The 13,385-nt window shown below is 46.9% G+C and overlaps 1 protein-coding gene across 1 annotated transcript in view; it reads right to left on the minus strand.

Annotated features, from left to right (window-relative positions):
- The window catches only part of Pou2f3 (POU class 2 homeobox 3), a 110,791-nt gene that overhangs the window by 72,453 nt on the left and 24,953 nt on the right, over positions 1-13,385 (minus strand). Inside the window, exon 3 of the mRNA XM_045146059.1 lies at positions 1,479-1,513. Within this exon, the coding sequence (XP_045001994.1) occupies positions 1,479-1,513 (35 nt within the window). The remainder of the gene's footprint in view (positions 1-1,478; positions 1,514-13,385) is intronic.

Below are 13,385 nucleotides of genomic sequence, written 5' to 3' on the forward strand. Positions count from 1 at the left end.
ACCTGCCCCCCATACAGCTCCTCCTGCCCGTTCCTCATACTCCAACCTCTTAGCCCAGAAACCATCTCAATTCTGTGTTTCCATATGAGATACAATGGAGGTGCCCCCAAATTGTTTATGAAATGAATTATTTAAAAAATATTTTATTTATTTCTAATTTTAATTTTCTTTTTAAATTTTTTTTTCAAGGTAGGGTCTCACTCTAGCCCAGGCTGACCTGGAATTCACTATGTAGTCTCAGGGTGGCCTTGAACTCACAAACAATGATCCTCCTACCTCTGCCTTCCAAGTGCTGGGATTAAAGGCGTGTGCCACCATGCCCAGCTTATTTATTTATTTTGAGAGAAAGAGGCAGAGAAAGGGAGAGGGCAAGAGAGAGAGAGAGAGAGAGAGAGAGAGAGAGAGAGGAGGTGGGGGTAGCTAGGGCCTCCAGCCACTGCAAACGAACTCCAGATACATGCACTACCTTGTGCATCTGGCTTATGTGGGTCCTGGGGAATCGAATCTGGGCAGGCAAGCGCCTTAAGCACTAAGCCATCTCTCCAGCCCATGGAATTAGTTCTTTACTAAGAAAACTAAGGCTAAAGATATTGAACCAAGGCTAATCAGGTAGCAAGTAGCAGAGATGAGAGCAAAACTCCAGGCTTTCTGCCTCATCCCTGGCCAGTCATTGCCGAGATGTTCTGCCACCACAAACTCTCCACCATCACACCCCAAAGTGCCCCCACCCCCAGATTGCCCATCGACCTGTCACCCTGAGGAGTATGCCATCTTCTCTCACATCCACATCCTTCCTGTCATCGTTCCACTCCACCTGGCCCCGTGCAAAGCCTCCCCAGCTAAGTCTAACTTCACTCATCTCTCGTACCTTCCACCAGCCTTGGATCTACATTGTCCCTGATTGTGTGCTTTTTTCTTTGTTTTAAGACAGGGTCTTGTGTGTCCCAGGCTGGCTTTGAACTTCTGACACTACCTTCCAAATGCTGGGATTACAAGTGGGCACTGCCATATTGGGTTTATGTGGTTCTTAGAATGGTACTCAGAGGCCCTGCATGTTAGGCAGGTACCCTCCCCGCTGAGCTGCTGCCCCAGCCTCGAAGTGATCCTTTCTGAGCTCCTCCTCTTCCCCTGCCCTGGTCCCTATCAACCTGCTTTCCACCAGGAGTATCCTGAGGAAGCCTGGGCACCTTGTCCCTTGTGACTCCACGGTCAGTCCACCCCAGGGACTCACAGCCAGGCAATCAAGGAAGCACTGAGGCACCAGTCCATGTCCAGACTTCATGCACCATGTGGTTCTACAAAAACATGCCCTATAGGTCAGAACCCCCTGGACGCTATTCTGAAAAGGAGATCTCCAGCTCTGGGTCACGGCTGGGGTCTAGATGTTTGTGAATAATCATCTCCAAAATGTGTATTCCCCATACCCAGCAGCCACAGGACCCATAGCATAAACGTTTTCTTTTGACCCAAGTTCTTACCTGCCTGTTGAAGTCAAGGCTGTCGCGCTCATTTCCTGGAAGAAATAACATAGGTACATATTAGTCGCTAATTGGATCCGAAGGGGGTGGGGTGACAAGAGGGAAACAGGGTGTCCTGGGAGCTTGTCTGCTTTAAAACCTGGACACCTGCTTCCTGTAGAACCAGAGTCCTTCCCTCATCCTCTTTTCTGGAATGTCTTGGGAAAGCCTCCAGGGGAGTGAGCAGCCAGGGCAGAGTCATCTTCCACAGCAGCGGGCTTGCCCAAGGTCACACAGTAAGGCAGGGTGATTCCTCTGGGAGCAGAGCCTGTCGTACCGTGCTTGTTCCGTGCCACACGAGCCCATGCTCATGCCCCAGGCAGAAGGTGTCACAGCTCTTACAGAGAAGCGAAAAGAGGCAGCCAAGGGCACTAACTGAGATGCCCCATGGCAAGATGTCTTCCTTCTAGCCCCATTGTCCAGACACATAGGTGTCTGACCTCCTCTGCCCCTCTCCCACTTTTCCTCTTAGCTTTTGAAAAACTATTTTATTTTTTAAATTTATTTGAGAGAGAAAGAAAGAGAATGGGCACACCAGGGCCTTTAGCTGCTGCAAACAAACTCCAGATGTATGTGCCACCTTGTGCAGCTGGCTAACGTGGGTTCTAGGGAATCGAATCTGGGTCCTTTGGCTTTGCAGGCAAGTGCCTTAACTACTAAGCCATCTCTCCAGCCTCCTTAGCTTTTTTTTTTTTTTAATATTTTATTTGCTTGGTGTGGCGGAGCATGCCTTTAATTCCAGCACTTTAACCCAGGCTGGCCTGGAACTCACTCTACAGCCCAGGCTATCCTCAAATTCACAGTGATCCTCCTACCTCAGAGTCTGGGATTAAAGGCTTGTGACACAAAGCCCAGATGGGTGCTTTTCTTTTGTTGGTTTGTTTTTGTTTTTTGCGATAGGGTCTCACCTGTCTCAGTTTCCTAAGTGTTGGGATTACAGGTGTGAACCACCACACCTGGCTTTATTATGCTATTTAGAATATAACTATTTCTCCTATGCTTGTAAACTACATTTTAATGGCTACATAATATTCTATTATATGGATGTATCATGACTTGCTTAAGCAAGTACCTATTGCTGGAGGAATTATTTCCATACTTTGTAATAATAATAGTCTCCTATTCAAATGGCTATTGAGGGTAAGAGCTGCCATACAACTGTCCTCTGGGCTCTGTAGATTATTGGCTTTGTAAGTGCAGGGAAATGACTGGCTATTAAGCACTGTACACTGATAGCCTGGCACTGTGCCTAAATATAATAGAGCTCAAAATACACTGATTGGATGAATGAATAAATTAGTTAATTAATGAGTGAGTGAATTCAGAACTCTCATAGTAGCTTTTGAACAAAATCCAAATTCCTAGGCTGGGCGTGGTGGCACACAGCTTCAATCCCAGCATTTGGGAGGCAGAGGTAGAAGGATCACCGTGAGTTCGAGGCCACCCTGAGACTACATAGTGAGTTCCAGGTCAGCCTGAGCTAGAGTGAGACCCTGCCTCAAAAAACCAAAAGGAAAAAAAAATCCAAATTCCTTAGCATGGCACAGAATTCCCCACTTACCCCCCTTTCTGTTGTGGCTGTTCCCACATGGCTTTCTGTTGCTCAAGGTCCTACCTCCCTCTTTCCCTTTTATCTCCTTTTCTTCCTCTATCCCTTCCTCCCTATCTCTCTCTGCTTTTTTTTTCAGGGGTGGGGGGTTCAAGGTAGGGTCTCACTCTGGTTCAGGCTGACCTGGAATTCATTATGTAGTCTCAGGATGGCCTCCAACTCACATGATCCTCCTACCTCTGTCTCTGAGTGCTGGGATTAAAGGTGTGCGCCACCATGCCCAGCATGTCTCTCTTCTTTCCTTTCTCTCTCCTTCTCTCCTCGGTACCCTAAGCTTGGGCCACACAGAATACTCAGACATGTCCACAAGTTACCACATGTTCTTGAAGTGTCCATTCCTCTCCCCCTGAGAATCCAGGAGCCCTCTCTACTGGCCACACGACAAACACTGTGTAACTCCCCATGCTTTTCTGTAAATGCCTTGAGAACTGGACAGTGGCATCCATTTCTATGTTCTCAGTAGCCACCAGACTTAACACAAATCAGAAGTCCAAGGAGTAGCTGAGAAGTGACAGAAAAGGACCTAAAAGAATCATCTAGAACTATATGGAACCCCTTTCCTCTGCCATTCCCAGATGAGGGGGTGGCCCCGCCTCACATGCTTGTCAGACATCTCTGAGAACATCCTGGTAGCAGGATAGAGCAGAAAATGAAGGACCCTAGGGTCCAGAGAAGGGTGGCTCCCAGATGCTCAGCACAGAGGACAATACCCCATGAGGGGAGAAGAGCCAGCACCCTAACTGCTGTGCTTGTGGAAGTAGGCTAAAAGGTAAAATTGCTTTTAAACAAAATCCTTTAATGATATTGTAAAAGTGGCCTAAATAAAGATTAAAAAAAAAAAAAAGCAGAGCGTGGTGGTGCATACTTTTAATCCCAGCACTTGGGAGGCAGAGATAGGAGGATCACCATGAGTTTGAGGCCACCCTGAGATTACATAGTGAATTCCAGGTCAGCCTGGGCTACAGTGAGAGACCCTCCCTCAAAAAGCCAAAAAAAAAAAAATTATTCAACAAGTACTTACTGAGCACCCTGTAGGCTCAGGCATGGCAATCTGGACAGAGCTCCATGATGGAGGGGCAGAGGGCATTGCCTCCCAGAACTTGCTCTTTTTTTTTTTTTTTTTTTTTTTAAGGCAAGGTTTCATGTAGCCTAGGCTGGCCTTGAACTCCTGATCTTCCTGCCTCTACTTCCCAAGTAGTGCTGGGGTTACAAGTGTGGGACACCAGGTCCAGCACACAGATTTTCTCGTTGCAATAGTACAAGTAAACAACTCCATAGGACGGTTCCAATAAGACGCAGGAGAGGGAACCGGTGCCCCGAGCTGTTCAGGAGCAGGTAGAGCGCTGAGGTAGGACTCAGCAATCGCCATGTATAACAGAGGCCCGAGGTTCTAGCCTCAGCACCAAGAGAAAACAAAGCCACAAGGAAGCAGGATGGTTTTGGAAGGGCACTTAAGGGAAGTGACATTTTTAAAAAAACCAATTGAAGCCTTTTAGAAGTCTGGGGAAGATCATTCTGGATGGAAGGAGGGTCGTGAGGTACGAACGGGCTCACGTACCTCAGAACAGTAATGGGGTCAATGTGGCTGGACAGAGGCAGTGCGGTTAGGGGAAGGTACAGACACACAATTAGGGACGCAGATAGGATCTGGTGTCAGGTCATGCTGCAGACTGCAAGGGAGTAGCCTAAGGTCTGACTGCAGTGTTTGATCCTGCAGTGATGAGCTGGGGAGCACAACAGCAGGACACCGGGAGGCTGCTGCAGTGCTCCAGTGAGATGCGGCCAGGGGACGGCAGTAGTGACCAGGAAAGGGCTGAGCTCAGGATGCGCCGAGTGTGCGGCCAAGGACTGGCTGATGCGTGAACAGGCTGGGGAGCAGTACGGTAGCAAAGGGGAGTCCAGTGATTCCCAGCGTAGAATTCCTAGGCGGCAGAAAATGAAGTTATATTTTGAGCCAGTTGCAGTGGCTCTCATGTATAATTTCAACACTCAGAGGCTGAGGCAGGAACATTGTCTTGGGTTTGGGGACAGCTTGAGCTACCGAGTGAGACTTTGTCTTTAAAAAAATGGGCTCGAGAGATGGCTTAGCAGTTAAGGGGCTTGCCTGAGAAGCCTAAGAACTCATGTTCGAATCTCCAGGTCCCATGTAAACCAGACGCACAGACACAAGAGGCACATGCGACTGGAGTATGTTTGCAGCAGCTGAAGGTCTCGGAGTGCCCGTCTTTTTTTCTGTCTCTCTCAAACAAACAAAGAAACAACAACAACAATGAAAAAAAAAAACTAATGCTGGGCATGGTGACACATGCCTTTAATCCTAGCACTTGGGAGGCAGAAGTAGGAGGATTGGTGTGCATTCAATGCCAGCCTGAGATTACATAGTGAATTCCAGGTCAGCCTGGGCTAGAGTGAGATCCTACCACAATAAATAAATAAAAATAAATAAAACCAAGCAAGCAACTAAACCAAACCACACAACAACAACAAAAAGGTTACATTTTGGGCAGGTTGAGCTTGAAATGCAAATTAGATATCAAGTAGAAGTGGGAAAATGAGTTTTGACTGAGAAGTGTTGGGTCAGAAATATAAAAAGAGGGCTGGAGAGATGGCTTAGCAGTTAAGGCAGTTGACTGAAAAGTCAAAGCACCCAGATTTGATTCCCCGGGACCCACATAAGCCAGATGCACAAGGTGGCACATGCATTTGGAGTTTGTTTGCAGGGACTGAAGGTGCTGGCAAATTCATTTTCTCTGTCTGTCTGCCTCTTTCTCTCTCGGTCTCACTCTCTCTCTCAAATAAATAAATAAATAAATAATTTAAAGCAAAAATATAAGCAGTGGTAATCAGCTTTTAGGTAGCATATGAAAAGCTGCAGGTCACAAAGGAACTGAGCCAAATGGGACAAAAAAGGGTCAAGTTGGGATAAGAAGGAAAGGCTAGCCTGGCACGGTGATGCATGTTTTCAATCCCAGCACTCAGGAGGCAGAGGGAGGAGAATTGCTATGAGTTCAAGGTCACCCTGAGCTACAGCAACATCTGACCTAGAAAAAAAAGGAAAGGCTAGTCGATGACCTTGAGAAGAGGAGGAACTCAAGTGGAAGGAGCACAGGCAGACAGGCATGTTGGAAGGCAAGAGAAGATGTTTGCAGAAGCAGGCAGTCATATCTCCATGAATAAGTCCTAGAAAGCAATAAAAACACCAGGGGAGCAAAAATCCATTTGACGTAGTGATAGTATCAGGTTTGTGGATAATTTGAAATCCTGTAATGTGGCTGGTGAAGGGTTGGGTTGGGGCTTGACCCAGAGGGAGCTCTTTCCCAGCTCCCCCGTACTAGGGGAAGAGAAATGAAAAGGAAGAAAAGAACGGGAGGGAGAGAAGGGGAGGAAAAGGGATGGAGAGAGGAGGAAAGTTAAGAATGTGGCTGTGAGCACTAAACAACAAAATAAGAAAAGGCGAGCAAACACATTTCTGAGATAACTTAGAATTCACCAGCCAATAAAAGCAACACTGTCTCTCTTTCCCTGTAGAAGTTTCCAGAATGCCCCCTGAATAGGTGACTGACCAGGAGAATGCACCTGCATCGTGTGCCCTGAGCCCGGAGAAGTTTTCCTTCGTATCAGTTCATGTAGGAATCTCTGTCCAGTGTGTGTCTCTTGTTTCCAGGGCTGACTGAATGGCTGGTGTGGAGATGCCAGGGCCAGACAGGGCCTTCCGGAGCCTCCCTGCTCCAGAAGCGAATGCAGACAGAGCTCAGTCCCTAAACTCACTTGCCCTGAGTGATCCCTAGTCCTGTTCCTTATGTCTATGTGCTATGTACACATGCATGTTTGCATGTAGGCATGTAGGACAAACTCAGGTGTTATCCTCAGGAGGACTGTCCATCCTTGTGACGCAAGCTCTCAGTGGCCTAGAGCTCACCAATTAGGCTTGATTAGCTGGCCAGTGAGCCCCAGGGATCTGCCTGTCTCTGCCTCCCTAGCGCTAGGATTGCAGCGGTGGGTTACCATGCCCAGGATACTACATGGGTTCTAGAGATGGAACTAAGATCTTCGTGCACGCATAGCTAGTACTTTATGTCTTGGCATGTTCCTATTCTCATTCCCCTATCATGCAGAGAACGTGTGGTTTCTGGCCCTCACCAAGAAGGCGCTTGGAGCTGCGAGGGTAGAAGAGGAGAGGCACTGTCATTACCTACTAGAGGCATCATCTGATGACAGTGACGCTGTGGGTCACCTCAGATCCGGGCGAGGAAGCCTCCACAGCATGCATTTTGCTGCCGTTCCAGCTTCTTCCCAGTATTTCCTTGGACTTGTCCTTCCTGATACCTCTCCCACTGTTCCCCTGGACACCAGGAATGTCTGAGAGGTGGCATCTGGGCATTGTGAACTCTGCCCTGGCTCACTGACTCAGTTGGTGCCCCAGTGCTCCAGATTCGGGTGACAGGTAAGCCACTTCCAGACCAGCGAGGAAGCCGAGAAAGGATGGCAGGCAGTGGATATGCTAAGTACTTGTCCAGAGTCACCAGGAAAGTCCTCCTACCCCTTATGATAATGTCACTCCTTCAAGGTGTGGGGCACAACAAGAAATACTGGGAAGGAGTCCTGGGCTTGCCATCAGAGGACTGTGGTTCCCACTTGGGCCTTACTACCCACAGGCTGAGATCTTAGACAAAGCGGCCGGGCGTCTGAAGCCTTGGGCTTCTCCATGGTAAAGCAAGGATGTATTGCTATTCCTTGTCCTTCCCAGGGACACAGACAGGCAAGACAAAGCTTGGGACCACGCTTTGCCCATTGGAAAGTGCTAGTTTGCTTGCTGGGCTCCAGACATCCTGGGCCATCCACCCTAGGTGGTACCTGGTCCTGTGTTAGGACTTTTTAAAAAAAAAGTTTATTTTTATTTATTTATTTGAGAGTGACAGACAGAGAAAGAAAGAGGCAGAGGAAAAGAGAGAGAGAGAGATAATGTGCACACCAGGGCCTCCAGCCACTGCAAACGAACTCCAGATGTGTGTGGTCCCTTGTGCATCTGGCTAAAGTGGGTCCTGGGGAATCGAGCCTCGAACCGGGGTCCTTAGGCTTCACAAGCAAGCACTTAACCACTAAGCCATCTCTCCAGCCCCTGTGTTAGGACTTTGAACATGCTATTTCCTGTGGCTAGCATACCCTTATCTTCCCCATCTCTACCTAGAAAATACCTACTTGTGCTCCAATACCCAACTCAAACTTCTCATCCTCCATGAAGCTTTCCCAAAGCAAAGTGGCCTCCAGCCACTGCAAATGAACTCCAGATGCATGTACTCACTTGTGCATCTGGCTTACGTGGGTCCTGGGGAATCAAACCTGGGTCCTTTGGCTTTTTAGGCAAATGCCTTAACTGCTAAGCCATCTCTCCAGCCCTGTATTTTTAAATTTTTATTAATTTGGGGGTCTTTTTGAGCAGGGTCGCACTGTAGACCAGGCTGGCCTCAAATTCTGTTATCCTCCTACCTCAACTTCCTGAGTGCTGGGAAAGGTATGCACCACCACTCCCAGCTTATTTTTTGAGATAGAATTTTGCCATGGAGTTCAGGCTGTCCTTGAACTTGCGTTCCTCCCACCTCAGCCTCCCAAGTGTTGGGAATGCAAGTCTATACGATTATACCCAGCTACATTATATTTTTTAGAGTTAGTGGGTTTTGCCTCAGTTTCCCTCATGAGATTGTGAGCCCTTAGAAGAAAGGTCTGTTATTATCTTCACCTTTGCATGTTGGATGTCTCACATAGAACCTGGCATGTGGCATGTGTTAGATGACTGTGTCCAGCTAATGTGAGTTACTGAGAAACGGCTGTACAAACTGACCCACCCAGACCTGTGGACCCCCAGGCATCGCTACCCCACAGCCATCTGAACATTTACATTTCCAAGTTCTAGCTCCCTTGGGAAGCCTCTTCTGCTGCTTGCAGAAAAAACAAACAGACGACAGAGCACATGTGGCCAGGAATATTCTTTTTAGCACCTACACTAATGTCCAGCCTTAGGAAGGAAAACTCTTCCTAAGGTCACACAGCCTCAGAGAACATGAACCAGGGCAAGAGTTTTGCATTCTTCATAATGTAACTAACTCCTGAACCCATGCAATTTTCTCAATAAGTCCACAAAACACAGTGTTAGATACAACAAGTATGAGCATTAAACTTTAGTCAACAGTCTAAGCTGGGCAGAGTGGCATAGGCCTTTAATTCCAGAACTCGAGAGGCAGAGGTAGAAAGGTTGCCATGAGTTCGAGGCCACCCTCATAATACATAGTGAATGAATTCCAGGTCAGCCTGGGTTAAAGCAAGATCCTACCTCAAAAAAAACCAAACCATGAGCTAGGCGTGGTGGCGCATACCTTTAATCCCAGCAGAGTCAGAGGTAGGAGGATCACAGTGAGTTCAAGGCCACCCTGTGACTACAGAGTGAATTCTAGGTCAGCCTGGGCTAGAGCGAGACCCTACCTTGAAACCCCCCCCCAAAAAGAGAGAGAGAGAGAGAAAGAGAGAGAGAGAAAAGAACAAAACCCAGTTTAGACAGATGCTGATCTGATTTGGAAATGAGGACTGGAGAGATAGTTTAGCGGTTAAGTTGCTTGCCTGCAAAGCCAAAAGACCCGGGTTCGATTCCCCAGTGCCCACATAAATCCAGATGCACAATGTGGCACATGCATCTGGAGTTCATTTGCTGCAGCTGGAGGCCCTGGTGTGCCCATTCTGTTGTCTCTCTTCTCTCTCTGCTTGCAAACAAATAAATAATATTTTTAAAGTAATTTTTTAAAAATTGGGAGGAAGAACTGACAATAGGAATTATTATGGTAGGCTATAATAAAAGGCCCTAACCAGTATGGTTAAGTATAACAGGGTAGATGGGTAAGTGTGTGTTTCCTGTGCCTGCATGTGGAGGCCAGAGCAGAACAAGCGTCCTTCTCTTATCACTCATCCACGTCTTTCTTCTCTTGAAATGGGGTCTCTCCCTCAGCCAGAGCTGTTGTCTGTAAGAGAGCCCCAGTGATTCTCTGGTCTCTGCCCCCCACATCAACTGGGGTTACAGACACGCATAGTCATGTTCATATTTTTATGTAGGTTCTGAGCAGTCAAATCTGGTGGTTTCCAGCCTAAGAGGCCTTCATGCTTAGGCAAAAACTCTTCTTACTACTGAGCCATCTACCCAGCTTCCATTTATATATATATTTAAAAAAAAATTTTTTTTAATTTATTTATTTGAGAGAGACAGACACACAGAGAGAAAGACAGATAGAGGGAGAGAGAGAGAATGGGCGCGCCAGGGCTTCCAGCCTCTGCAAACGAACTCCAGACGCGTGCGCCCCCTTGTGCATCTGGCTAACGTGGGACCTGGGGAACCGAGCCTCGAACCGGGGCCCTTAGGCTTCACAGGCAAGCGCTTAACCGCTAAGCCATCTCTCCAGCCCCATTTATATATATTTTTGAGACAGAGTCTTTCACTGGCCTGGAACTCACTTAATTAGGCTACACTGACTGGTCAGTAAGGCCGAGACGTCTGCCTGTCGCCATCTCCCGAGAGCTGGGATTACAAATGCATGCCACCACACCTGGCGTTTTTCACATCAGTTCTGGGAGTTGAACTTGGTCTTCATGAGTGCAAAGCAAGAATATCATTAACTAAGCTAACTTTCTAGCCCATTTTATACATTTTTCCACAATAAAGAAAATAATGGTGGATTAAACATGAGTGCTCCTCTCACTGCTAGCCTGAGATCCTCCTCCAGGGAGATGGCGGTGGACACTGAGGAGACTCAAAACTCATCAAAGCAGAAAATCAGAGGCTGCTGAGAGCTTGGCAGTAAAGGAGACTTATAACATGCCCCCAAGGGCTCAGCAAGCACTGGAGAAGGTGGCAGTGGTAGGGACAGGGGAGGGGAGAATGTTCGAGCTACAGAGTGGGAAGAAGTGTTCTGAAGTATTGTCCCCCTCACAGAGGTTGACTGGTGCATTCATGACCCCCAGTAAACAGTGTGACCCTACTGAGGAGGTCTTTCTAGGAACAGGGGTGGGGAAAATGAACATAAGAGTGTACACCCATGGGAATAGGATGGTTAGACAATATGTTCATCTAATAAAGTTCTCAATTTAAAAAATATTAAGTCAAAGATCCATTTAAAAAATATTTTATTATTTATTTATTTATGGGAGGGCGGGGGGGAAGAATGAATTACCAGGGCCTCTAGCCACTGCAAACGAACTCCAGACGTGTGCTCTGCCATGTGCATCTGGCTTATGTGAGCTCTGGGGCTGGGTCCTTAGGCTTTGCAGGCAAGGCCTTAACTGCTAAGCCATCTCTCCAACCCCAAAAGACTCATTTTTATTAGGGAATTGTTTTAACAAATAACTTGGAAATCTACTTTCTTAATTCATAGTATAGTCAAATTACACAAAGATATGCCCACTTTTAAGACTGAAACAATGCAAAGCCTGACAAAGACTTAGTAGCAATTCCAATAACCAACATCAAATTGGAGCCAGGGATAGAGATAATCACAGTTAGTTCACACAGCAACTGAAACTTCAAATGGTATAACTTAAGATACTTGACCACCAAAATCACTATGAGAATTAAAATGAGAGATTAGTTAAGTATGGCAACAGCATGTTTAAAAATGAAAATGTCAGGCTGGGAAGTGGCTCAGCAACTTTATAAAGGTGGTTGCTTGCAAAAGGGAAAATGTCTTTATGTTTCAGAGATGCATATTCCCACACTTAGGGCTGAATGTTATAAATGTTCATAATTTTTTTTTTTCTTTTTGGTTTTCCGAAGTAGGGTCTCAGTCTAGCTCAGGCTGACCTGGAATTTACTATGTAGTCTCAGGGTGGCCTCAAACTCTCAGCGATCCTCCTACCTCTGCCTCCCAAGTGCTGGGATTAAAGGTGTGTGCCACCACGCCTGGAAAATGTCCATAATGTATAAGAAAATAGTCCAGACTGGCAGGAATTTCATGGTTGTTGAGAATGAGTGCTGAGTATATAGGGGCTCATTATTTTAGCTTGTTTTTCAAGGTGGGGTCTTGCTCTAGCTCAGGCTGACCTGGAATTCACCATGTAGTCTCAGGGTGGTCTCGAACTCACAGCAATCCTCCTACCTCTGCCTCCCAAGTGCTGTGATTAAAAGTGTGCGCCACCACGCCGGGTAGCTTCTACTTCTATATGTTTCAAAATCTCTACCATAAAAAGTGACAAAGAATAACTAAACTATCAATGAAGTATTGCAAAAAGAGGAGGCTGGAGATGGCTCAGTTGATAGAGTGCTTGCAGTGTGGAAGCCTGAGGACCTGAGTTTGGATTCCCAGAAGCCACATAAAACTGGACCTGATGGCAGAAGTAGCTGTGACCCCAGTGCTCCACGGTGAGGTGGGAGGCACACACAGGACCGTCCCCTGAAGCTTGTGGGCCAGCTAGCCTGGTGAATGCAGCAGTGAGTAAGACACCCTCTCTCAAAGAAGGTTGCAGGTGAGGATTAATACCTGAGGGCCAACAACACTCTGATCTCTACACATGCACCGTGACACACACACACACACACACACACACACACACACACACACACACACACGCTACAATAACAATGGATGAAGCAAATATGGCACAACAATAGTCATTAAATCCAGATGAGGAAATTGACCAAGGGCCTTGCAGGTGTACCCCTAGTTTTGTCTTCCTGAATACCCTGGATTGTACTGTGCCCGGTGTGTCAATTTGGGGAACAGGGCATAATCAGAGTTTCATCAAGGAGCTTTCAATAACCTTGACTACTCCAGACAGGATGTCACTGGCTACGGATCAGTAGATAGGTCTAATGCAAGTCTGTGTATCTTTAGGATATAGAATCTAGCCTCAAGTATAGGAAGGAAAAACTTTTTTTTAAATTGTTGTTGTCACTGGAGATAGGATCTTGCTATGTGGTTCCCGCTGGCCTGGAACTCGTGGCAATCCTTCTGCCTCAGGCTCCCAAGTGGGATTATAGGCATGCGCCACTATGCTTGGCTCAAAGATGCATAATGGAGAATTATTCCTATTTTTGGCTAGTGGGAGGACTTGACCTGTTGAAGAAAAGCCAGTCGTTCAGACGTAACAAGGTTAAGCTGCGATGTGTTTCATCACTTTCCTCTACCCCTTTGGCTCAGTGTTTCATTATGACCCCTGCTTTGCTTATTAATATTTGTAAGAAGGTGTTTCATAGACGACTGCTTTGGGATATGTCAATACCAGTT

This window comes from Jaculus jaculus, chromosome 3 (assembly GCF_020740685.1).
Source record: "Jaculus jaculus isolate mJacJac1 chromosome 3, mJacJac1.mat.Y.cur, whole genome shotgun sequence".
NCBI classification, from domain to species: domain Eukaryota; kingdom Metazoa; phylum Chordata; class Mammalia; order Rodentia; family Dipodidae; genus Jaculus; species Jaculus jaculus.